This window comes from Musa acuminata, chromosome BXJ2-2 (genome assembly GCF_036884655.1).
Source record: "Musa acuminata AAA Group cultivar baxijiao chromosome BXJ2-2, Cavendish_Baxijiao_AAA, whole genome shotgun sequence".
NCBI lineage: Eukaryota > Viridiplantae > Streptophyta > Magnoliopsida > Zingiberales > Musaceae > Musa > Musa acuminata.
Window position 1 is genome coordinate 18162034 of NC_088339.1, and position 26433 is coordinate 18188466.

The 26433-nt window shown below is 36.1% G+C and overlaps 3 protein-coding genes across 5 annotated transcripts; 2 read left to right on the forward strand and 1 right to left on the reverse strand.

The window, feature by feature from the left end:
• The first annotated feature begins 319 nt into the window (after positions 1-319).
• LOC103972849 (probable serine/threonine-protein kinase PBL21) lies at positions 320-6529 on the forward strand. Of its 3 annotated transcripts, none has more exons than XM_018821140.2 (8): positions 320-1328; positions 2216-2431; positions 2525-2757; positions 3159-3285; positions 3360-3431; positions 3660-3846; positions 4045-4159; positions 6055-6529. In XM_018821140.2, the coding sequence occupies exons 2-8, from the start codon at positions 2284-2286 to the stop codon at positions 6307-6309; spliced, it is 1137 nt and encodes a 378-aa protein (XP_018676685.2). In that variant the 5' UTR covers positions 320-1328; positions 2216-2283; the 3' UTR covers positions 6310-6529. The 3 variants fall into 3 exon arrangements, with proteins under 3 accessions (XP_018676685.2, XP_018676684.2, XP_009385501.2); XM_018821139.2 differs by having other exon boundaries at positions 324-1328; positions 2268-2431; positions 6049-6529; XM_009387226.3 differs by having other exon boundaries at positions 325-1328; positions 6049-6529.
• A 580-nt stretch (positions 6530-7109) lies between these two features.
• LOC135605185 (cytochrome b-c1 complex subunit Rieske-4, mitochondrial-like) lies at positions 7110-11021 on the reverse strand. Its single transcript, XM_065094974.1, has 2 exons — positions 10740-11021; positions 7110-7968 (listed from the first exon to the last, which is right to left on the reverse strand). The coding sequence occupies exons 1-2, from the start codon at positions 10921-10923 to the stop codon at positions 7325-7327; spliced, it is 828 nt and encodes a 275-aa protein (XP_064951046.1). The 5' UTR covers positions 10924-11021; the 3' UTR covers positions 7110-7324.
• A 12382-nt stretch (positions 11022-23403) lies between these two features.
• Positions 23404-26386, forward strand: LOC135604911 (uncharacterized). Its single transcript, XM_065094559.1, has 4 exons — positions 23404-23872; positions 25726-25791; positions 25903-25986; positions 26093-26386. The coding sequence occupies exons 1-4, from the start codon at positions 23414-23416 to the stop codon at positions 26300-26302; spliced, it is 819 nt and encodes a 272-aa protein (XP_064950631.1). The 5' UTR covers positions 23404-23413; the 3' UTR covers positions 26303-26386.
• The last annotated feature ends 47 nt before the right edge of the window (positions 26387-26433 follow it).

The following is a 26433-nucleotide window of genomic DNA, read 5'->3' on the forward strand; positions in this document are numbered from 1 at the left end:
GCTCCCTTTTAGTCCCAAAAGAAGCAATTGCCAACCTAGTAATGGAGCCCAAGCCAAGATCAAACAGCATGTTTGGAGTTAGTTGGCGAAGGTGTTTGTTCCTCATCAATGAAACAGAGCTGTTACTTTCTTCCTCCTTTACTCCCCCCCTTCCTTGTTTTGCCAGCAGAACAACCCACAGCTCTTCACACACACACGCACCCCACATTCTTCTCCTCCTCCTCTTCTTACTGTTGCGGTTGAAGAGATGGAGCCGGAAATCTTCATCTGCTTCTTCTTCTTCTTCTTCTTCTTCTTCTTCTTCATTGCTGCTTTTTACTGCTGCCATTGTATGATTAATATGGCAAAGGATAAAAATGAAAAGAAATGTGTGCACAGAAGAACCCTCCAACTTGCAGTACCTGACAACCCCCTCTCATTGCTTTACAGCCCATAAAACAGACATCCTTTTCTCTCCTCCTCCCTCTCTCTCTCTCTCTCTCTCTCTCTGCCCCTCTGCGGAACCATTCTGTTCTCTCTCATCTGTTAATGATCATCGCTTCCTTGGAGTTCGTCCCTGACATCGATCTTTTTGGGCATTTCCTCTGAAAAGTTGCTGCCTTTTTGCCTTTCGAGCAGGAAATTTGTTTGCTTGATCTGAATTTGGCTGGGCTTGTTGAGGAAGGAAAGAAAGGGTGATGAGGAGGAGGAAGAACAAAAGTAGCATTCACCTGTTAATGTCGATCAGCGTATTCGAGTTCGTCCCTGTCAGTGGCCGATTCGGGCATTTCCTTTGAAAAGCTGCTGTCTTTAAGCCTTCGGAGGAAGAAAGGAGCCTCCTTTCCCCTTTTTTTTTCAATTTGAATCTGGTTGCACTCGTTGGAGAAGGAAAGAAGACAAGTTGAAGAGGTGGAGGAAGAAGAAGAACAAGTAAACAGTAAGAAACAGAGACTTACATCCAGTTGGTGATGGAGGTTGGTGCTGCATCGCTGTCTGCCGGCTATATTACTATTGGTTCGATGATTGCGAGCAGAAGTTTAAATTAAATTATTGGGGGAGATTCAAGTACGGTGGGGATGCGTTATCAGAGGTAAGGATTGGGCGGTGACAGCTTTTGGAGTTGAGCCTCGTTGAAGCTTCCTAAATTTGACCAATTGAGTGTGCATGTGGTGGGGTTTTGTTCGACGTACTTATTGAGGAGATTCGTCGGCGCCCGGTTTGGTTCTGCCGCCAATGCAGATGAAGGCCTTTTGCTGCGGTGTACGCGGAGGATACCATTTGATCGCAATGGTTTGCCAATGAGGCAACATTATTGCAAGCTGCAGCCATCATTTTTGAAAGGATTTCAGGTATAAACTCGCAACTCCAGTGGCTTGCGAGTCCAATCTTGAGTTTCATGTTGATTCTGCTCTCATTTCAGTTTTGGATCTTGGGTTATCAATTTGGAGAATCAGATCTTTCTTGATTCTCTACTCTTTCTACCAAGAATGCTTCTACTGAATCTGAACATGTATATTCACCAATCTCGATGTAGTCAGAAAGTCCCGACGATTATTTGCTTCGGTTAAATGCTTGCATTTATAAGAGTGTCTACCATGGAATCTTCAGGTGCTTTCAAACTGTATTGATTCCATCTGGTTGGTGGTTGCATGTCTACTCCTAGTTCTTGTGTATTTGAGATTCTATCATATCATCATCCTTTGGTGATTTGGTCTTGAATAATTTCAGTGTCGATCATCTGATGATGGTGGTGGTATATTCTTCTATATATGATTCTGAGATGTTGACAATAGAACAAATTTTGCTTATAGTGGTACTGCTGGAATAATTTTATTCTGTATTTGCATGCCATTAGTTGGGTAACAGCACTGTGTACTACAAAATTGAAATGATAACCTGTCTTATGCTAAAATGATTAACCATATTTTCTTTTAAGAAACTACCCAAGTTCATAGCCGAAGCAACCATGAAGCAATTTGGAACATGAGGATTCGTAAAAACAATTATATGCTAATTTAAGTTTTCTTGCGTTACTAACAATTATTTACTACATAAATACATATCAATTGTTTTCCTTTAGATTATCAAAAATATGATGAGTGTCACTGGTAGCTAATTTCCATGTATTATAAGGGATTCCTGTTTTGTCATTTAATTTAATCAAGTAAAACTCTGGTTCTTATTCTTCGCTCTTTTCGGTGCCAATTTTAACGTAGAATAATGTGTCACATTATAGGTTAAATGCCAAGAGAGGTTGATTCTGAGAGCTTTTTTCCTCTGCCTTGAAGTATATTCCCATACCAGATGTCAGGGACTCTTGCAGCAGCTCTAGGAGGTGCTGCAGGAGCCGTGGCATTGGTAGGGACAACAATTATCATCATCCGTTATTGCCTCTTTCGCAATAGGAGCATCTCAAGATCAGAGACAAATTCATCTGACCCATCTCTACAAGGTGACCGCCGTTTTTCTTCAATTCTATCCATTTTGACAACCATGCTCTACAAAATGTCACTGGTCTCACATATCACCTTCTTGAACTTTTCAGTGGGACAGACTGTTGAGTCGTCCTTGGGTGGAGGTGTCTCATATGCACCAGAATTTCAAGGAGCACGATGCTTTACACTCGAGGAGTTGAATGTAGCAACAAAGAATTTCAGCAATATCAATCTGATTGGGTACGGAACGTTTGGAGAAGTGAGCAAGGGTTTGCTTCATGATGGTATGGTTGTGGCTATTAAAAGAAGGTCATGTCCTCGAAGTCAAGAATTTATTGAAGAGGTAGATATTTGCCATAATGAACAGACTTATAGATGCTTGCATGAAACTATGTTGCACTATAGCATGATATTGGAGTAGTGTAACCCACTACGACTTGGCTAAACATGATTTAAATGTAGCATAAGCCACTTGGACTTGGCTGAAAGTGATTTAACTTGGTCCTTCACATTTCTAATAACTCTGTTTTCTCCATACATTCATGTTGTCGGCTATGCTTATAAACAGTCATTATTAGCATATATGATTAACATTATTAAATATCTGAGAAGGTGCTGCATGAGCTGTCTGCATTTCACGAGCATGGAAAAAGTAACATAAACAACATTCCTTACGGCATTCGCTTCTGTAAATAAAGTTCTAGGCACAGCATCGCTGATGTGTAATTTGACAATGCTGTGTAGGTTCGCTATGTATCTTCAATTCGCCACCGGAACCTTGTAAGCCTTTTGGGTTACTGCCAGGAGGATCACATACAGATGCTTATCTATGAGTATATACCAAATGGCAGTGTTTCAACTCACTTATATGGTAATTTTTTGTTGTTGTATGGCTACATTTGTGGGTTCAACATAAGAGTTGTAATTTTTAGTTTTCTTATGCAGGTGCAATTCAAGCATCAAGTGTGAAGTTAGAATTCAAGCATAGACTTTCCATAGCCCATGGGGCAGCTAAAGGTGATCATTTTGCAAAATCAATTAAGACTAGTGTTTGTCCTCATCATGTTAATTCCTAATGAGAGATCCACTTTATTTACTTGAGAATTTCTTTTTGTGTTTTCTTATGGTTGTCTTGTAGAAACATAACTTGGTCCGGTTTATCTTATTTCAAATAATTCTTCTGTTATTTTCTCTGTCTGGTTCTCTACATTAACAACATCAATCTTGAATGTTTATCTTGATTAGGTATGGTTCATCTGCATTCCCTGAATCCTCCTCTGGTGCACATGAACTTCAAGACAAGAAATGTTCTTGTAGATGGAGACTTGACACCCAAAGTTGGAGATGCTGGTATCCACAGCTTACTTGATCGAATTGATGGTGCTGCTTCCTCTTTGAGAATCACTGAAGATGATCCCTTCCTTGATCCTGAGTATTCTTCAAACTTCAGGATTTCTTTAGAAACGATCTTTATGGCACAGATAGAAAACATTCAAGTTTCAAATATATCCAATGATGTTTTCTTGTTTAGTTAAAAATTGCCTGTGCATAAGGTTTCACTGTTGAACAGGCCTAAAAATTTGCATCATTTAGTTGTTGTTTTAATTCCTTATCCTTGCTACTTGCACAGTGTCAAGGAGTCTGGAACATTATCTATAAAGAGCGATGTATATAGTTTTGGGGTGTTTCTTCTGGAGTTAGTGACTGGAAGGGAAGCAAGATCTGATAGAAGCATTATCCAGCAGGTATGTAGCAATTACTTGTAATTTCTTGTAGGAAATAGTTATCTCAGTGGTGAATGGCCATACTTGTGTTATTAAGCCTAAACCTGTAAAATATTGAAATGCTATTTCTTTCTGTTTGCAAATCCATTGCTTTTCTTGGATTGATGCTTGGTCATGTACTCAAAGTTGGTTTAATGAGTTTCTATATTTGGACAACCTAGTAACTATTGGAGTAGTTCATGTAATCATATAATTCCCTTGCAAATATTTCATGATTTTCCATTACCTAGGGAGCCATTGCATGTTTTTATATCATCTTTTAACCACAACAAATTTTGATTTTGCTATTTTTATTTGCGTACTTAATAATCAGAAACCATCAAAGATAGTTCTTTTCTTTTCATGTAATATAAATATCTTTAACTATATGTAGAATATTGGTCTATCACATTGCATGATCAGCGCAAACTAAAGGAAGAACTGAAAAAACAGGAGTTCAATATTTATATCGAGAAAAAGCACAAATGTTTAGTTAATGTATACTCCAAAATCCAAATAAAGAAAAAGTCAAATGTTTTTCTTTTGGAATTTAATAAAACTGTAACTTATCTGGTAAATTAAATCTCTCTTTGCAAGCTAAAATATTCACCTTTACGAGAAAGGTAACCGAAGAATATAATGAGCTTGGACAACACAAGCCCAAGGCTCAAGAGTCATGAAAAGAATTAAGAAAAATCACACATTTGATGCTTTTTTTTCTAAGAACAGGATGAGCAATATTTCTTCAATTTTACAATTTACATGTTCTTTAATGTGGGTTGTTCTTCTATGTGGTAAGAAGATCTAGGCAACTTTAGAGAGGGCCGAATAAGGTTATTCGATAGAAAAGTGCAAACTGAAAATGTTTATCAATAACCTCTCTCTGTTTGATGATAACAAGTAGTTGATGATGTGAAAAATGAGAAAAAGGAAAAGGACACGGTTCCCCCTATATAATTCCCCCTACAGAAAGATATTATGGCTTAAGACCCCTTTTCTGGTGGTACCAATGTGGACCTGTGTTGCCATTACCAAGTACCAATTATATAACTGTGATGTTTTTAAACATTCATGGCATAATTAACCAATCCCAAGCCCTACAAAAAATTAAATATCTGATCTTGAAACACTTTTTAAGTAAAATTTGACATACTCAATTATTCATTCATCTATTTTTTTTATTTTAATGTGTCATGTCATTTAAATCAGTAGTAGCAACAGTGTTTTATCAATAAGCAGGATATAGACAGTCTCTTATAAGGTAGACTCATGGATGTAAATACAATAAATTCAAATTGAGTCCACTTGCCGTAAATTCATGCTATAATGTTAAGCTTTACATTACAAGGTATACAGAGAGAGTCTGTCAGGCAGTAATGTTCAAATACATCACTCATACTTTAACTAATTTGCTTGTTCTTCATTGGAAGAGATTTGAGATTAAGTTAAGGTACTCAGGAAATGGAGATGCAAATTGTCAAATGTGCAGCAAAACTCTCGTGTTGTTTTTCTGGGTCTGCTCGAGGCACAGTTGGTTTTCTTTGTGCCTTCATATTTCAGGATTCACTTTTATGAGCAAAAGAATCCTTATAAATAGTCATAATCTTGTTTAGCAAGTCAAAATGACCCAGAAACCCAATAATGTATCTTGTAATTGCATTGCACCTGTGTTGGATTATCGCTTTTTCACATAGGTACCATCAGCTTGAGATATAATATCTGAAAACTATAGCCATCAATTGAATTCGCATATCCATTTTAAACATCTATATTCTTGTATATTTGAACCATCCTTTGGGCTTTGGTAATGTTTGTTAATTGTTGAGGTTTTTCTATTGGTCTAACAATGTTTTTGGGCTGCTCATCCTAAGGCACAGAACTATCATGAGGCAGTCGATCTTTCAACCCTTGTTGATAACAGGATGGGTAGCAGTTTCACCTCGGAAGGAATTTGGGATCTGTTGCAGCTAATTTCGTGGTGTCTGAACTCATCAAGCGAGGAGCGCCCACCCATGAAGTTCGTCGAGTTGGAGCTGCACCGGATACATGAGAGAGAAATGAGCTTGACTACCATCATGGGTGAAGGAACAACTACTGTCACCCTCGGAAGTCAGTTATTCACTACTTCGTAATCGAAGCAACCCGTATCGCATCAACTGTACATCAGCTCATTTAGCATGCTTTTAAAACCATCATTTGCAAGTTGTGTATAACCGAAGAACTGTGTATTCTTTCAAACAAAATTTTCTTCACGATAAATATTTGTACAAAAAGATGTTATGCTGATGTGTTATATTATCAATGCGATTGAGCTTGGAGTGATTAAGAAATAATATGCAGATGTGTTTTGGAGTTCCTGCTGTAGTAATGCTCGGTGTGGCATATAACCTACTCGTGCTTTTTTCCTTGCAGTGCAGGAAAGCCTTTGCACCCAAACAGGTGCAGATTGTTTGTGAGTAAAAAGGTGACCGATGAATGTATGATCTGTTCATGGATTTTTGTAGTACTCGTTTTTGTTCACAGTAATATTTTTCATCATCTCTTACATACTTGGAATGGGTCTCAAATTTGCTCATTTCAATCATGGCATATGGATGTTGGGGGGTAAACAATGGGTAAATATATAATTTATGTAGTTCATCGTATTCAATAAATCTTCTATGATATTTCTAGTTCCAAAGTGTGATACAAAAATGCTCAAGTCTCAACCATAACAGTAATGTACATCTCTGGCCTTTCAACAGATGATTAACTAACTTAATGACACCTCTTTTTCTTACAGAAAATTAGGGTGTCTAATTGCATATTACTAATACTGATCATTACTTCCCAAGTTCAAAGTGATATACAATTAAGTCAATAATAAGGTAACACAATAAGAATATTCTACAAAAAAATTTCAACATAACAAGTACAGCTTCGACAAATCAGATAAGTAGCTCCAAAATTTGTATGGAGATCAAAATGAAATTAAAATACCGTTCATCGACAACGACCAGTATTTTGTTATAACTTATTAAAGCTTCAAAGGAATCAAACCCTCCATCACAAAATGGAACTATGCATAATCAACACCATAAAAACTGGTAGGCAGAAGATTCATGTCATAGAACATTAATACAAGTGTGCATAGATAAGAACAATGACTCAGCCAATGAGCAGCTTGTTTTCGTCCAAGAAGCTATACTGCGGCACCTCTAGGTTAAATGGAGCAGGGCCCTTGCGGATCCTACCAGAAATATCATAGTGCGAACCATGGCAAGGGCAGAACCAGCCACCAAAATCTCCGGCATTGGGTAAAGGGATGCAGCCCAGATGAGTACACACACCAACCACAACAAGCCACTCGGGGTTCTTCACCCTATCTGAATCTGCCTGGGGATCTCGAAGAGATAAAACATTGACACTGTTTGCCAGATTGATATCATCCTCTGTTCGTCGTCTTATGAAAACTGGCTTCCCACGCCACTTTACAGTTACTGTGGACCCTGGCTCTATGCTGGAGAGATCAACTTCCAAAGAAGCCAGAGCAAGGACATCTTTGCTAGCAGACATGCTCAACACGAACTTAAGAATCAGGAGACGAAGCAAAGAGGCATAAACAAATCTTCCACCGGTCAAGACAAAGTATGCAAACGCTCGCTTGCTTGGGTCACCTGGGGGGTGACGCTCATGGTTGTGTTCATCATAGACAATCTTTGAGGTCGGATTCTTAATGGCAGCCACTGTTGCAGGCAGATCAGCTAAACCCAAGTCCGCATATCCAGGGACAAGCTTTTCAGATGCATATCCTTCACATGTTTTACAATAGCAAATCAATTGAGCATAAGGAAATTCAGCTAATAAAGCGCATAACTTATGGATCAAAAGCGATCATATTAAAAGATTTCAGATGTCACTGATATATCACTAAACCAGAAAAATCAATAATAATAACCAATTCCATTTACAATGGGAAAAACATGAAGCAATATTCTTCAAGATATGATGAAAATAAAGATAATCAGTAACCTAATATTTTTGTCAAAGTAGCACTAGAAACCACCCACAGCGAAACATTTCTAAATTCAAATTTAAATAAAAAATTGTCACATTCAATTAATACAAACAACTTAGTCACCAAAATTAAAAATAAAAACGGGGTATCATCTCTAACCAAGACTTTTGTCTTAATCTACAGCAACAAACAGAAAAAAGTTTGCATATTCCATCTGAGACCAAAAACAATCAACTTATAAGTAAAAATATATAGACATCAAACAGCCATAAAAACAAACCCATGCATATTGCATACTACTAATTATTAAGAAGGGCCTAAAATGTAGAACAGCACTGTGTCAATATTTTTTTTGTTAAAGGTTAGTTCCATTCGTCCCATAATTGCTTTTCAACAACAACCATACTCTCATCAACAGCACTTAATACTGGTAATTTCCTCAATCTTATAAAAGAGCTGCTTTATATCCTGAGCTTTATCAATAAAATCTTGTTATTCCTTTCTAACCAGATGAAAGAAACTGTAGCAGCAAATGCAACTCTTCTAATATCCATTATAAAGTATTCCTCAAAGCAATAATCTGCAAACCACTGAAGCTCCTGGTTAAAATACATAAAAGTTCTTTCAATTATATGTTCCAACATTATCTCCCATGACTGCTAATTAATTTGCATTTTAAAAAAAAATGAGATGCATTCTGAGGATCTTCATGACAGAAAGCACGTTGTGAATGATGTAGAACTCCCATTTTAACTAATCTATCTTGACACAGCAATCTTTGTCCCACAACAAACTAAACAAAAAAAGCATCTTTTACAGACCAAAAAAACTTTGCTCCATCTAACCTTCCATTCTTTTTCTCTATAGCATCCCAGCACTGTTAATACTGAAACCTATTTGTTTGCTGGGTAACCAGATAGGCACATCAACTTAACTGGTCATATACTGTGTAGTCTAATCTCATTCCACACCTTTTCCACTTCAGCATAATTTCAGATGCTAAGATCTATCTTTCACTGACTGTAACAAAACTGTAGCTTAGGCATCCCCAACAGCTTCCATTATAATTTGTTCGGTGAATCTTAAAACAATTGAGCCTTTCTTTAGCCAATCATAATACCAGAACATAGTCTTTTTGTAATTTCCAACTTCCATTCCAGATCATGTCCAAGCATCAGCTCTTAGCTTAAGCTTTTCTTGCCAGGTCTCAGGCTCCATATGCTTGTATCTATATTTTGATTTAATAGATCCATTTGATCCATAACGAATCCACTCTACAAAACAGCAGCCATAAATGTTTCATCATGGCATCTTTATTTCACTCAAACATGTCCTTCAGGCCTAAACCTCCACAAATTGCATTTCACTTCACCAGCCCTTTCTTTTTTTGTTGATTCACCTCCACACTATAAGAACTGTTGACATTTCTTTTACACTTCTTTTATTATGGCTTTATGTAATATAAAATTTTGAGTTTTAATTGCACACTGAAAATCAAAAAACTGGTTTTGCCTGGCCTATAAGAACCGGCTGATATTTACCTCAAACCAAGTCCTTTAATTGGTGGATGATTAAAGGTTAAAAGTTTTCTCCATTTAGTCTCTGCTTGGTTGCTTCTTGATTAGGATATGGAGGTAAACAACACAAGAATACATACCTATTTCAAGCACATGAATTACAGACAAGATAATGAAGCAATGTCTTAAAGGAAAAACAAATCTAAAATTCAGCCTCTGAAGTAGTTAATGAATAATAGTTCCATTGGTCGTAAATCTAGTAGTACATGAAGCATATCATTCAGTATCAAAAATCACATTACATGATATAAAGTAATAAGTCAGGATGGCTGAGTTGTCAAAGGCATCAGATTCAACCTCTTGTCCTCGTGAGTGGATGTGGGTTCAAATCTTATTTCTGAAAATAAAATATGTATACCTTTAAAGAGCGAACCTTGGTGCCACAATGCAAATGACCAAGATTCAGAGTCATGAAAATAATCTCACTACTTGCAGGGATCAACCCATGTAAATTAACTTTGCCTAATCCACTACGGTACAGAATCTGAGCATCTAAGCCCTTCCCAGAATCCCAGTCATCATTTACGACTATAAACCTTTATCATATATGCCTCTTCTAGTATTTAAAGCTTTTCCAAGATTGGCTAAGGGAACTTATAATACAAAACAAATAATTTTAGGTATTAAAATCTAAATCCACTTGCAAACCAACGAGAAAAAAAAAAGAATATGGATCTAAGCAATTAGATAAAACAAAGCTATCCAATATCCGCTCAGGGAATATAAACTACAAAACGCGAAATTTTAGACATTCGAATCTGGATCGGTTTGCAAGCCACAACCCCAACGATAAATTACTAATCTAAAACATTTATAAAAATCTATGGGACGCAGCAGGAATTAATTTAATACGGCCGAACTTTAAAAGGGAGGAAGAAGGATAAAATAACGAAAAGAACGACCCTTCTCCATTCCGGATCAGTAACTAGTAACCGTGATATAACCCCCCAACGAATAGATTGAGGAAAGATAAGGACAAAGCGCCAACCTCTGACGGCGCCAAGGAGAGGCGACTGAAAGGCGAATCGGGCGCGTGGAGCAGAGATCTGCCAGGAGTCGTCAGCGGATGAGTCCCCAAAGCCATGGACGGGATTCCGCGAGGATACGACGGAGGCGGTTGGAGTCTGCCACCGTGACAGCGCACCGATCCTTCTTCCCGCGACCCTCAGCATGGCTTCCTCCAACGGCGATTTCTAGGGTTTCGGTCGCCTCTCGGAAAGGGCTCCGAAGACAAAGACACGGACGCAAAGAGGAGTGCAAAACGGTGGGAGGGGAGAGCAACTTTATATATATATATATATATATATATATATATATATATATATATATATATATATATATATATATATATATATATATATATATATATATATATATATATATATATATATATGCCGGTGCTTTGTGGAGCGTTACACTCTTGCAGAACGAACCGATATAATATAATCAAACCGGAACCGGTATATACGTTATATAGCGGTCTTCCAACCAAATAAATATGCCATATTTTTATAGAACTCATATTTAAGGCCCCTATAAATTTTTTTCTTGGAAATTAAAAAACTAAAGTGAATAAAAAGGAAAATTTACATAAGAAAAAAAAAGATAAAAGTGGGGGCTTCAATTTCTTTTATTGGGATATAAACATTTGAATACTTGAAAAATGAGTTATCATAGTTTTTTAATTTACTCCTTGCATTCAAATATTATATTATAATATAGGAAGATTAGATCCTTACAGTAGAGATGTGTATTGTGCTCTAACCATTCTGATGTGATCACAGAGAGGAGTTGCCACCCACATATAATTTAGCAATATTGTTTTGTTATGACTAACCTCTAATGAACCCTGACAAGCATTGGAAACTAGAGAAAGAGCTATGGATATGAACAAATAATATAGTGTGGCTAAATCATCATATTTACTTATTTTCAGTAAATACATAATCAAATAGAAGTATAGGTATAATTAATCAATTCTGGATCTAAATCTAGCATTCCGTGAGCGAATCAATCAGTGAACTCATTCTTCAATGAGCACCCATACTATATACATAGTGTCCTTACACGAGTAACTATGAGACCAACCGCCTTTTGGTATACAATATACTAGTTTGTTTAATTATTTTGATGTCCCTCTCGAGTAACCTATGATTGAGATTATTTAGGGTCTGTGTTTAAAGGTAAATCGACATCATTATCATGATCTTATCACGATCCGATTCACATTACATAGATCTATGGACATTACAATATATGCAATATACAACATAAAGTGAAAAAATATCAATAATAATAAGCAAAAAAGACTATATAGCGTATCATACATGCCATCACTCACGTGTTTAGCTTGTAGGGCACCTATAACTAGCAAAAAGTTTCCTTAAACATCAGTGTCATAAGATAAAATATTTCTCATTATTAAAACTACATTTCAATTCAACATTTTATTATAGGATTATCAAATAATTTTTTAAACTAAAGATTTAAATTAACTTTGTATAAGTTATCACAATTTTAGAATTAACTTTTAATTAGTCATAAAATATACTAAATTTAACATCACCAAAATATAGAAATTAAATTTGTAGTTATAGTAGAAATATAGCATGTATCTATAAGATATATCAAATGACCCATCTTTAAATGCAGATAATAAGTTTCCACTGATATTACTTTTGCTTTGAGATGATTCTTTATGTAGGGAAATATAGAGGCGATATCACATGCACAGTGGAAGAACAGAACACAAAAACCTCAAATTTTTCAAAAAAGTATTCATTATTGTGCGAAGATTAATGCACAAAAACCTACGAAATTTAAAACCACGTGTGAGATTGTTGTGTTACCTAGGGAGATCGTATATCCCTAAATCCTTATAGATATGTAGGATATGATGAAGGAGGTCAAGCATTCTCCTTTCTAGCGGTGAACCATATAACAGGGCTACGATGACGCTTCTCGAATCACTACTCAAATCTTCAACCTACTATCTGAGAAAGAGAAGGCGAGAGGAGAATAGGAGGTAGCAACTAAGAAACCTTTAGCCTACTAGCCTTTGGTTCCCTTCTATTTATAGAGGTCTATTGTCAACTTAACCATAATGGATTCTACCCTATTAAGTACTAAGTCTCCATATAATTACCTATGTCACTTAAATTAGTGGATTTCTATCCAATAATCTCTCATTGGCTCTTATTAGATCTCATATATAAGATCTAATAATTCAGGGGCTTATTAGATATTCAATAAGATAGAGGCTCCAACGGATATCTCGTATCCGAACCTCTACTCTCTCAATATCTACCATATGTGTATGACCATCTAGGCCCAATATCAAGTTGGTCATAAGTCATACTTGTCAGAACTCCTTTTGGCTCACTGAATTATTATCTCCATAATAATTTACTCGACTCATCGACTACGGATATACTAGGCTACTACACTACAGTCTTAGACGATATAAGAAAATCTAATATTTTGGACATATCTATCCATAGTTACCATGTATCTATAGTTCTTTATTCATCTGATATTCTAGAGATCATATACCGGGCATGATGCTGTCAGACCCATATGGTTTCTACTCGAGTCTCGCTCTAATCGGATTCTCCCAGTGAACTTTTTCTCTTTCAATCCGAATGACCGTGACCAAGGATTTTTTTGAGCAAGAACACATAGGATATTTCTCTCATAATATCGAGAGCGGATGATCCTTTATCAACACTCAATAGCCCTCGTAAGGTTGATTGTCACTCCCAATGACCGGCTGTGTTAGATTTAGAACTTTCAAACCTATAAGTCCGATATCAAAGAGTGGAGTACTTATATAGGATATCCTTGGTGTTTCAAATCTAAGAACTAGGTACACCAATGAGACAATAGAATCATTATTTGATAATGGGATACCATTAACCATCCAGCATTCTGTGAGCAGATCAATCAGTGAACTCATTTTCCAATGAGCACCTGCACTTTATCCCTAGTATCCCCACACGAGCAGTTATGAGACTAATTGCCTCTATCATATGGATGGGTATATAGTACACAAGTATGTCCGGTTATTTTGATTTCACTCTCGAGTAACATATGACAAGGATTATTTAGGGTCTATATTTAAAGACGAATCAGTCTCATTATCGTAATCTTATCACGACCCGATTCCTATTGTATAGATCTATGTACATCATAATATATATATATATATATATATATATATATATATATATATATATATATATATATATATATGCGTATATACAATAAGCAATATAAAGTGGTAGAATACCAAAATATAATAAGAAAAAAGAATGCATATCATGTCACATGTGTCATCACTCACGTAATTGGCAGCACCTATGACTAGCACTCTATAACGATGAATATTTTATATTTTTTGAGTTAAAATAAATTTATATATATTAGTGATAACATAAGTTGAAGCACTAAAATCAATCCACCAATAATTAAAAGGAACCACTATAATATTTGATTCGAAATATACAAATGTTAAGTTTATATATTTCTTTTCGAGCCTTACATTTAACGTTGCCCTTCTTCATATATCTTTTATTATCACAAGAGAATTACTTACTGTGAAGGTTTTTTTTAATAGTCTATTTAACATTTCTAAACTCGATAAATTTATTTGGTGGATGATACTTCAATCTTTTTTTTTTTTTTGTTATCAGCTCCTTAGATAGTAGTCAAAATATTATGAGATCTTTCTTATCTTAACCTTAATTCTTCCTAAACACATATAATAGTTAGCTTATTTAAGTCTCATTTATCTTTATTTATATTATAATGAATCTTAAATAAGCCAAACTGAGGAAGAGAATTAAGAATAAATTATATAAGGAAGAACTCATTCACATTTATGCATAATGCTTTAAGTTTTATAGCATTATCACTCGTATTAAGGATATGTTGGTCAATGACTTATAAACAAATTTAAATATATCTTCAATATCTCTCAAATATTCATGTGCACTAATTATAAGTGGTAATAAAGTTTTAATTTTATTTATAATTATCATTCTTATAAGTATTAGACCGATCATATTAGATCTTTTCTAAGCTTTAATTTTATTAACTTATTCTATAATGCTTTTATTAGTCAAATCTATAGGCAACAAATAATAATACACATAGTATGAACCACATATTCTCTTACCAATATGAATAATTTAAATCGAGTACAAGGATACTAGAAACATAAGAATACATGGAAGAATGTACCACTATAAAATATAAAATATCATTTTGAGTTCTCAAAATATAATGAACAATTAGTATCATCTATTAATATAACTAGTGTTTACTCAAAAAGGACTAATATCATCCTTGTTAAATAGTATTATTACTTTTACGTATACAATCATAAATTACAAAGATATCCAAAATAGTATGATTATACTCCGTCACATAATTATTTAAAATAATTTTTTTAGAATTATCTAAATCTCATAATTATGTATTTCATAATAAATATTTTTTAAAATATCATTTAGTAATTTTTTAAATATAATTTTATAAGTTATTAATCTAGACAAAACCAATACAATAATATAAAATATAATTTAAAAATATTTATAAATAATAAAATATCCGAAAAACTTATCATCTTAGGCTACTTTGATAGCTACTAGTAAAATAAAATTTTAGAATCTAAGTACAAATAATATTTACTAAATTTTTATTAATTTAATTTATATCAAAATAATTTAATAATAAATAATAATAATTGTAACATTGAACATTAATCAACATAAAAGAAAACTCATATAATAATTATAATCATGATAAAATATAAATCATGCCTTTATATGAAAAATAAATATTATTTCTTATTTTTTTCATGCTTGTGTATTTAATAACAATGTAAATATATAGAATAATAATTAAAATTTCTTAATAACATAAGTAATTAAATCTTAACAATAATAAATTATGTCACATATATAAAAATAATATATCTATAATTTATTTTTTAATTTAATTTTGATAAAAAATATTTATCAAGTTTGTGATATAATTTTATTATTTCTAAATTATGATTACTAAGATAATATTGCCAAATTAGAAGGGCAAAATGATAAACAAAGGATATCAACAAAAAAATAATCAATTTTATGAGGGTAAAATAAAAATTGTGACTAAGGGCATCGGTAATAAATAGTTGATTTTTGAAGAGTAAAATTATAGTTTTGCAAGGACATGTATTTAAAATATCTTATTTTGAAAGGTAAAAATATCACCGAGGGATATCAATTAGAAATAATAGCTTTTATCTTAGCAAAATTAACCTTTACTAGGGTAAAAGCCCTGAAACTCTAATGTTTCACCATTTCTTTAACTATCGGTGCATCACAGCTTGCCTGTGTCATTGCCACTCCAATCTTTAACGATGGCAACCTTATAATAGTGACCAAAGACCACCACTAGTTTGAGAAAGCACTGTTATCGTTCTATCGCGGACAAAACTGTAAACATTGTGTTTAATATAATGCTCATGTATGTCTATGTCTTTTGGTTTATTCATGCTTTGCACAGCATGTAGAGAGACAATCGAAGGCTTAACAGCCCCAATTTAGTAGATTTGGTGGCCATTTTAGGTTTGTATATAAAGGTTGTATCATATGGACTTTTGTAGGAGATTTTGGTCTATAGTAGATCATTTTGGATTCTTTATTGTGCAACCATTCAGAGCTTATGAAGTCTGTTTATAATTTGCATTGGTTATAAATTGTTTCCTAAAATGATTGATTGTGGATCCCTAGTGAGACGCTTTCTCTGACCCGTTTTCTCTTTTGTAGGTTTTAAGGGACCATAGGAAGTTTTGAGGAGGCTGACTTTTGCGGACGGACACACAAGGGTGCTGCACGACTTAGGCAAAACCAGCGAAGTTTGTGATAGATGGTATCATAGTAAGATAAGTACTCATAGAAACACTTGACATTCAAACGTAGGGGACCTAGCGAGGCTACGTTAATTGCAGCCAGCATGTGCGACCGTTTGGGGGAACAATGGGCATAGAGATGTAGAGAAAAAGAGTCACTCAAAGGAATAGGCATATGAGATTGACATTCAGAGGAATGGCCAATCATTCACGCAAGAGGCACCACGAGGACAAGCAAGTTGGGAAGAATACGTAGTGCACAAAGGTTGGAATGGCTAAGTTTAAGCTACGACTCAACGTTGGCGACTATACTTGATGGTGCTCAAGGCAAGCAAGACACTTGGTAAAAGATAAGACCATATAAGGTGGAACGAGTTGTTCAGCGATCGAAAGAGTTGTGAAAAGCTCAAAGAGGTGAGGAGAATTGCTAACTCGAAGAATTCGGTACTCATGCAAAGACTTGTATGCGAACGATAGAGTGTTCGTGGCCATCCTAAGGCGATCGAAACTCGACGCCATGGAGCATTGAAACTTTCTCTTCAACATAAGAAGGATACATCCGTAGGAGTAGTGAGTTCAGTACGTTGCTAGGCCTTGAGGGGTGCAGCGGGGGCTGTATTGACGTAGAGTCATAATCTAGCAAGTGCGTTTGTGGGAGGTAGAACAATGCACAGTTTATTCAACAATACGAAGTAGTCCAAGGGGATGGTAGTCTCCAAAACTTTTAAAGCAAAGAAAGCAAAGAGAGAAGTTGCTCCAATGGGATAGATATCCAGAAGGGATAAGTCTTAGCTCTTCAGAGGAAAAACTATATGCAATGAACAGCATATGTTAAGGAGTACCTCAAAACAACTCCACAAAGCTAAACGAACTGAGCAAGCGACAAGGAGTTGTCACATTATCTTGTTTGAAATAATACGTTGGGGGATACATTACGAGATCAAGTGGGGGAGTAATCCAAGGTAACACAAATAAAGGCACACTTAGAGTCGATATAGAGATCAGACTTAATGAAGGGCTAACCTATAGATTGGTAAGCGTGAGGACCATCATCAACTCAATGCAAATCGAGGAGCGGAGCAACTTAGGTGTAACTTGGCGAAGTACCTAAGCCGCATGAAGGGAGCTGACATAGAAGATGGAATATCGAGTAGAGGCATGAAGCTTTCCTTAGACATAGGTCAAGGATATGAACTCTTGCAGAGGCAAGAGCGAGATCATATCGTTCCATAGGTCCATTATTCTGATGGAGCGAGTTCATCTTGCATGGTGCCAAAGACGAAGGGAGCTTCAAGGCACATGCACATTACCTCAAAGAAGTATTTAATGGATGAATTAAGGCGACTTAACTTATAGAGGCGAAGTTGTTCAAAAGGCCTTAGGCACAAGGCGAAAGGATGCGGAGATGGGTGCTCTTGAAGGGAGCGGTGCATAGCGGATATAATGCTGGTTTGGGCAGAGGTTCAGGATCCAGACAATGATGCATCAATTTCAACAAAGTCGATGGACTTTGGGAGCTACTAAGCGACGGACTGTCCTAGAGCAGTGTTTCATCTCGGTGTGACCCAAGAGCGAGTGGAAGAAGGTCGATTATCGAATAAGCGAATATAATCGAATGTGGAAAAGGCCCTACGATGTGTTGGCAGAGGCAACATGGTGCAGCGGATGTCACCAGGAAGGATCATAATCCGAGTTCATCCCACAAGGATCAGAATGCAATGAAGATTTCACCAAGAGGTGACATGGTGCAGCGGATCATGGTGGAACAGTTCGTGGCAATGCGATACACACGAATCTAGGCCCATGAGGGACTATATCATATAAAGGTATGATCGGGAGCTACTAGAAGCTCCACTTCGATGAACAATACGATAGCAAAAAGGGCTATGAATTCGAGTGAAGGCCATGGTACCACAGAGGCAGGTCTTCCGTGCGTGCATCGAATTTTGCATCGGATGAAAGCCTTAGTCATCAGCATATGAGGGTTGTGTACTACCAAGGGAAAAGTTTGAATGCAAGTACCAGTATGTCCCATGGGAGGGACTCGATCATACAGAGGTGTGATCAGAGCAGCTAGAGAGTTAGACCGCTATAAAGCTCATATTTGCTTAAGGAAGCCCGATAAGTCAGAGGACGAGATCGAGTAAATGAATATTACTACCAAGGAAGTTAAGGAGAATAAAATCGGTGTGAACCCTACAACATGATAGCAGAGACCATGCATTAGAGTTACAATTTATCTTTCTATTGACTAAGGGGAACTACTTGGAGAACATAGAGGTGTTGAAGGAGAGGGTCGAAAGGGGCGAAGAAGCGACGATGAGTCCAGAGGGACTTAGCAACCTACAAACCAAGCATTGGTTAGAATAGAGGTGGACTCGAAGAAGTGCCATAGTACCATAGAGGCAGATCTTCCGATCGTGAAGAAATGGATGTAGATGCGAGGAGACGAATAGTAGAGTCATGGGCATGACAGTGCCATGGTACTGTAGAGGTAGGATTTCCGTAGAGTCATTGATCCCTTACTCTTATGGGGGGGAGAGCGCTTGGTTGTGAAAGGGGTCGAGGAGGTAAAGAATACAGAAGTAAATTCCAAGTACTAAGACAAAGCTGAAGGACAGAGGCTAGGGAACTTCGCAAGATTGGTGTTAACAAATTTCGGGTTGATACAAGAGTGCATGACCAATGAACGAAGCAGGTTGTATATGGTGCTATACCTTTGCTACTCAGTGGAGTTATTGGTAGGGTTGATGAAGAAGACGGTACAATCCTAGAGGCGACCAAAACTATTAAAGACTTACTCTAAGTTGGGGTGAAAATATCCTACATTCCAAAAATTCGATGGCATTGAGAAGGTGAATCATAGCAACTAACTCAAGCAAGGAGTGCAAACACTTCAAGCGATTCAGAAGTGTGAGCAAAGAGTAGGCGAAGGCCAGTAACCAGCTCGATGCATGAAGTACAACCCTCGATGAGGTGAGCGAAGTCAAGTAACCTTTGTCTTCTCAACTCTTAAGAGAATGGACAAAACTGAGTATCCCAATTCTCTTATTTATCCAACAGAGGAGCTCTGCACATGTTCAAAGACCCTTCAAAGAAACCAAATGGAAGACAATAGTTGTCAAATCCTAACTAATGGTTATGAGTGCTACTGAGAGTAGATTATCTGCTTCGTTTCCCAATAGAATATCAATCGAAAGTGGAAGTGATGTGAATCTACTTGGAAGTAATAACTAAGTGAAAGAAGAGTCAATGGGTAAATTTTATGGAGAAAGAATCCAAAACTTCAAAATTTTATGAGGTAATGCTCGTTAAAGCTCCAACAAGCATCTACCCTATTCAAGCAGCATGAGGCATTTGAGAGATTGGCGCATAGTAAAGATAGTTTTTTCCTTCATTTGAAGGATTCGTGGGAAGAACCAACAGGGATCAACATAACTCAGCCAACCCCACATTAGAGTTAGAGTCATTGGTGAGTTGAAGCAGCATGACGGATCAAAAGTTCAACTACTCAACAACACTAGCGGAGAGCAATTGGGAGCCAAGAGACACATTGTAATTAGAGTAGAAGATTGAAGACTCAGCAAAGGCAAGGAGTTGCAGTGTCAGCAAAGGCTTCGATGAGGATGTCGAAGGAATAAGTGGGGGAGGATGTCATAGACAAAACTATAAATAGAGTGTTTAATATAATGCTCATGTATGTCTATATCTTTTGGTTTGTTCATGCTTTGTACAACATATGAAGGGACAATCGAAGGCTTAACAACCCAAATTTAGTTAGCTTTGGTGGTCATTTTAGGTTTGTAAATAAAGGTTGTGTCATATAGACACTTGTAGCAGATTTTGCTTTATAGTGGACTATTTTTTATCCTTTATTATGCGATCGTTCAGAGCTTGTGAAGTTTGTTTGTAATTTATATTGGTTATAAAGTATTTCCTAAAATAATTACTTATGGATCCTGAGTAAGGTACTTTCTCTAACATATTTTCTCTTTTGTAGGTCCTAAGAGACCATAGGAGGTTTCGGGGAGACTGACATTTGCGGACGGACACAAAAGGGTGCTGCATGACTTATGCAAAACCAACTAAGTCCTTGATAGTTCACTAGTGCCCAAAACCTAAGAAGGAAGACCTTGCCTACCAAAAAACCGCCATAGTAAGGCCCACAACCTTCAGTCTAGTCGTCATCGCATGTCGTGCATCATCATCCGCCATCGCATAGTGTTCAACCATCGCAAGAACCGTAACCTATCCACTGCTTATGGGTAGTGGCGCACCATGACAGAGCCAACTATTGTTGAAGGTTGTTGCTTATTGCTGGGCTACTACACACATTAATCATCGCCGCTATGCTTCCGCTATCATTGCCTATCATCAGCCATTATTATAACATACCAAAAGGGCCAGCTATCGAACTTTTGTCTACCGCTAGGGCTGCTGCACATAACACATGTTAATTATAGTATCCACCCACAATAGGGATCCCACCATGCTTTTATTATGCTGCTTGTGGTAAGATTGGCAAACACAATGGGCTGTCGCCCTCCACTAGGTTGCCTCCTGCAATAGCGATGACTCTATAGCATGCAATAGTGCCATCACATCCTAGTTGGTCGAGTAATCATAGTAGGTCGTTGACCAATCATCACAACTCTAACGATAACATGATGCCATCCATAGTAGCCTCAACAACATCCCTATCATAGACACGAAGTCGCCCATGATTGTTAATACAAATTAACATCTAATGCTCATAAGCAAGCGACTAGAGCGGATGTGATAAACAACTAGACCGATAATCCCCTTTCGCAAGTAAAGGGTGCTCACAAATAAATCTAAATATAAAATAAAGCTATATGCTTTTACGATAAGGTATTTGATTTCAAAACAACTCGCTCTAATGCCAATTGTAAATATAAAAATATAATCATGCTATTATATAGAATAAATTTAATGTCAAAATATAAAATCAAATAATAATAGATCAACTATTTGATAAGCATATCTTTTGATGCCATTCAGAATACCTTTATTTGATTCATAGAAAGAACTCTATAGTTTGATCCTTTATTTGATTCATAGAAAGCATTCCATAGTTTAAATCAGCATGATATGTAAAAAGAAATAGACTCATATTATTCTCATTTTCTATTCTTCATGGGACTACTAAGTGATTATATATGGGAATAGATATTGAATCTCGGTTCATATTATATCATATACTATTGTATTGAGTTTTTAGGAGCATTTATCTATTTATAGTAAAAGCAAAGGATCTAGTATAAATAATTAGGACCATCTTTTTCATCAAGATCATCTATTAAGAAATCCTTTAATCAGAACTATAACATAATCTCTCAACAGAGAAATTACTCATATAGATATTACTAGTTAAATAATATTTCTTATTTTTTTAATCATACTCATATGAGAGATATTACTGGTTGAATTTTATGATATTTTTTTTTTATGATTCTCGTACGAGGGACAAGATTTTATTTAAGACAACTATTACATATCTTTCTAACTTTTATCGTTTGATTTATTATTTTTAATCAAAATCTGTATATCCTATTTTTAACCAACAATTTTGAATTAGAAAATTTTAAGATCAGTACTCAGACCAAAATCATTGAATCCCATGGCACACTATTAAACCATCTACAAATGTGGGGAAAAAAAAAGATTTTATACATGATAAAATGTAACACTAGCAAGAAGCAACCTATTCAGAAAACTTGGGCATACTGCACACGATTAACAACAAAAAAAAAAAGATTCCTTTTTCCTCATCATATATATATATATATGTCATAACGAAGCTTCACATGTCTTAAATTTATATTTCAATATTGGTTGATTATGTTTTTATGCTTTTTTTTTCTTAAAGCAGATAGCCAAGTTTGTATGATTATATATTTCTAACACTTCATTTATGAGTATATGAGACTCATCAAGTATCAAATAAATAAAAAAAAAGGGACTATGAACAAGCCATTTATGAATTTTATTAATAAAATTATTGAAGCAATTAAAGTAAGTACAACTCAATAATATTGTCAATCCTACAATATTAGTGAATTTGTGAGTTATATTATGTTAATTTTTTAAATCTCATATGATAATTTTTTTATATAAAATATGCATATTACAATCAATAATAGAAACCTCGTGTTCATCCTTTATTAAATTTAAATAAATAACTGTCAAAACCTTTAAATTGTTGAATACTTCATGTGCGTAAGACATTTAGGATAAATTTTTGAGAAAAATTCACAAGTTTAAAAATCTCTTGTAAAGTCCTAACTCTAGACCCATAAGCCACCCCCTTGTATTTGTATGTGCATGATGCTATTAGATTCAACAAGGATGACTAGAGTTAGTAGATGCTCATACCCATACTCCCAATGTCTCGACAAATGTATAGAGATGATGGCGGAGGTGGCACAACGAAAAGAAGACGATGGATTTGACGATAAAATGATCTTTTCATGTTATTAAGACACTCTATGAATATTTTTTTAAATTGGGACTTGGCATTTGATAAAATTTTTTGAAAATTGAGGCGGGAAATCCTCAAACTTGAAGAATTCGCCCAATCTTTGAAGTCACACCGAGCAGCCAACGGTTAAAATGGATGTTATGGTTTCGTACTACTGTTGTCCGTCTTCGGTGTCTTTTTCCCTCCTCCCGTTTCTTGTTCTTGAGGCCAACAGACCGGCAGAAGATTCGGCGACTTGGCGGCGAAGGGGAAGAAGGCGATGGAAGTGTCCTCGAAGAAGCAGAAGGTCGCCGACGACGACAACAGCAGTGGCAGCAGCGCAGAAGGAGATGAGCCGATGGTGACTAGCCAGTCGTTCATTTCCTCCACTAACGTTGTCAACGTCACCGTCTCCTCGATGGGGGTGGACGAGTTCAGAGACTTCATCGAGAGTTCACACGGCACCCCTTCCGACGCACCCAGCGTGACTCCCCCAATCGGAAACGTGGCGAGTTCCACCGGTACCGCTTCCCACGCACCCAGCGTTACTCCCCCAATCGGAAACGTGGGGAGTTCAACCGGTGCCCCTTCCGACGCACCCAGCGTGACTCCCCCAATCAGAAACCTGGCGAACAAATTCATCGACATTTATGAACCCTATCTTCCCGAAGACTTCATTCAGAATTTTCCCGACGTCGGCGATCAGGTCGCCGACGACAACGCGTGCGTTGGCCACAAGGTGAGCGAATCTCCCTGCCCCTTTGGATCCTATCTTTCTTTAGTCTTTTATCCTTGGATCACTCGAGACTGTGCTTGTTTAGTCCCGCATTCTTGGTAGTTTGTGTACATTCCGAAACTCATGGAAGAGTTATTTTACCCATTTTAGGATCCTACCTCATATTTTTCTTAAATTAGCAGCCAAAGATGTAGTTTGGTGTAATTTAGCGATGCTCTGACTACATCTATCTAAGCTCTGCGCCATGATGGTGGATGAACTGTGCATCACATCAGTAGGATCCTTGCTGCTTGACTTCTTTAGCTTGGCAATATCAATTGAAAGTTTATATGTAGTGGATTCCAATGGTGCAAGCTGTGATGTTAGCTTGTTCCTGTTTGTTCTCTGGTTCCTTTTCAAGATTGTGTAATTAAAATGAATTTCTAGTTTCGTCAGGCTTTTGCTACTCTTTAGTGCAATCTTCAGAGTATCCATGCTGCGTTGGTTTACATTAAGTATGTTTGCAGGAATTCTTATCCTTTCATGTCGTGCAAGAAACAATTATCTATTAACATGTATCCGCTGCATGCAAATCCCCTAATTTGTTTTTTTTTTTTCTGACCAGTAGTTAGATTTGGGCGTTCTGCTACACGCAAAGCCCCCAACTAGTCTTTTTTCGGACCACTAGTTATTTTTCCACAATAGTTCCAAGATCTAAGTTTTGCTTGTTGTTACTGGATTCTTCTTGATATGTGATTCCTTGAGTTAATCTCGCTCAATAATCTCAATGGTGGCACATCTTGTAATTTTCTGCTTGCAGATAAGGTATGTCCAAGGCACATTAAATATTATGATATCCATAAAATATTTTTTGTTGTAATAGATGGTAGAAAGACTAGAAAGCACAGAACATAAAATTTCAACAAACTAGTTTTAGACTTATGATTGATCTACTCAAGCATCACGGCATGTTAAGGTAAATATAAGCTATTCTTAGTCGACTTCATTTGTTTATAGTACAAAAACTTGATTTTTTTTTAGTTTGATCTGTTACTGAGATATTCCAAAATAATTTTGAGTCAGCAAGGAAGAGGTCTAGGCGTGATGAAGCATATTTCATTAAAAAAAAATATTGATCATATCATACAAAGATATTGATATATTGAACGTATATTATGTATGTCATACTAAAAATTTATCAAATGACATCTTTAAAGAGAATGTAATCAGCAAGCCCATGTTATTCCTTTTATATAAAATGGTGATGCTTATTTCCTCAAAGGTTACTATTTTTTTTTCCTTCCTTTCTCACTCTCCCAGTATCCTTTTCTCTCCATTGTATCAGTAATTGACAACAGGCATCGCAGAATTGTCAGACGGCAAAAAAAATGATTGCAGTGAGTAGCGAATACAACATTCTCTATTTGAGTATCAAATAAGACAATAACAATGTCTTCTTTATTTTGCTTCATAGGATTCTCTTTTGCCTTCAATTTTTCACCTTGCTTATCCTTTTTATTTATTCCCATCTACCCCTCTCCTCTTCGTTCCTTCTTTTGAGTCTTAAATTTGAAATAATTAGCTAAAATCGACTAAGTCTGGTTGAGATTGATCAATTTTAGCTAATTTGGATCATATCGTGTCTGCATGTCAGTATCTATTTCCATGCTTCTATTTCTAAGACATTGCAAAATATTTGCACACACATTTTAGTCTTGAAATTGCAAGTAGCTGGTTATGAAACTGTTTAGGTGTTGAAGTGTTACATCATGAATTAACTGATGTTTTTGTTAATAATTATATTCTAAGATATGTTGTATTATGTTATACAATGTTGTTGTCACGTAAAAGCCAACTCTTATCTTCTGAGTGCATAGGAACCTCTTTCCTCACTGGTTGCTGAGTTTCAATCAGGCAGCCCCATCATTCAGGCAAAAATCAAGGTTCATGGAATGACTCAACAGTCACTGCTGCTCTGTTCGTTATCCATTGATAATCATTAAGCATTACCTTCGACTGAATTTTGTTTGCGTCAAATATGTTGCTACTTGCAGCTCCTTTATGACAACTATGCTGCACTGAGGCGAGTACGAAAAGATGGAAATTGTTTCTATCGAAGTTTTATGTTCTCCTATCTGGTAATTTCTTTCAAAATTACTAGGAAGTTCTTGTGGCCTTTGTGATTTGTTAGCTCAGCAAAAGCTTCTAGCATGAGTTAGTGATGTTTATGTGATGTGCGATTAGGAACATATATTGGAAACACAAGACACAGCCGAGGTTGATCGCATTCTTGCAAATATTGAACAGTGTAGGAAGGCACAGCTAGTTCTGGGAGACCAAGAATATAGGATCAGTGAAATCTTCTCAGTAAGCTTTGTCACTTCGGTTCTTCACTTTTGTTTCATTAATTCTTCTTTCTGTTCCATGCATGCTGGTACTGAGTACACTAACTGAAGCAAATTCTGTTCCGTGACTGGCATACATTGATGTATCATGTCAAATTTTCGGATCAAATAAAGCATATAAGATTTTTTTAGATCTCCCTGTCTGGTATTTCCTGTAACTCAATGCATGTCGTCAAGTTA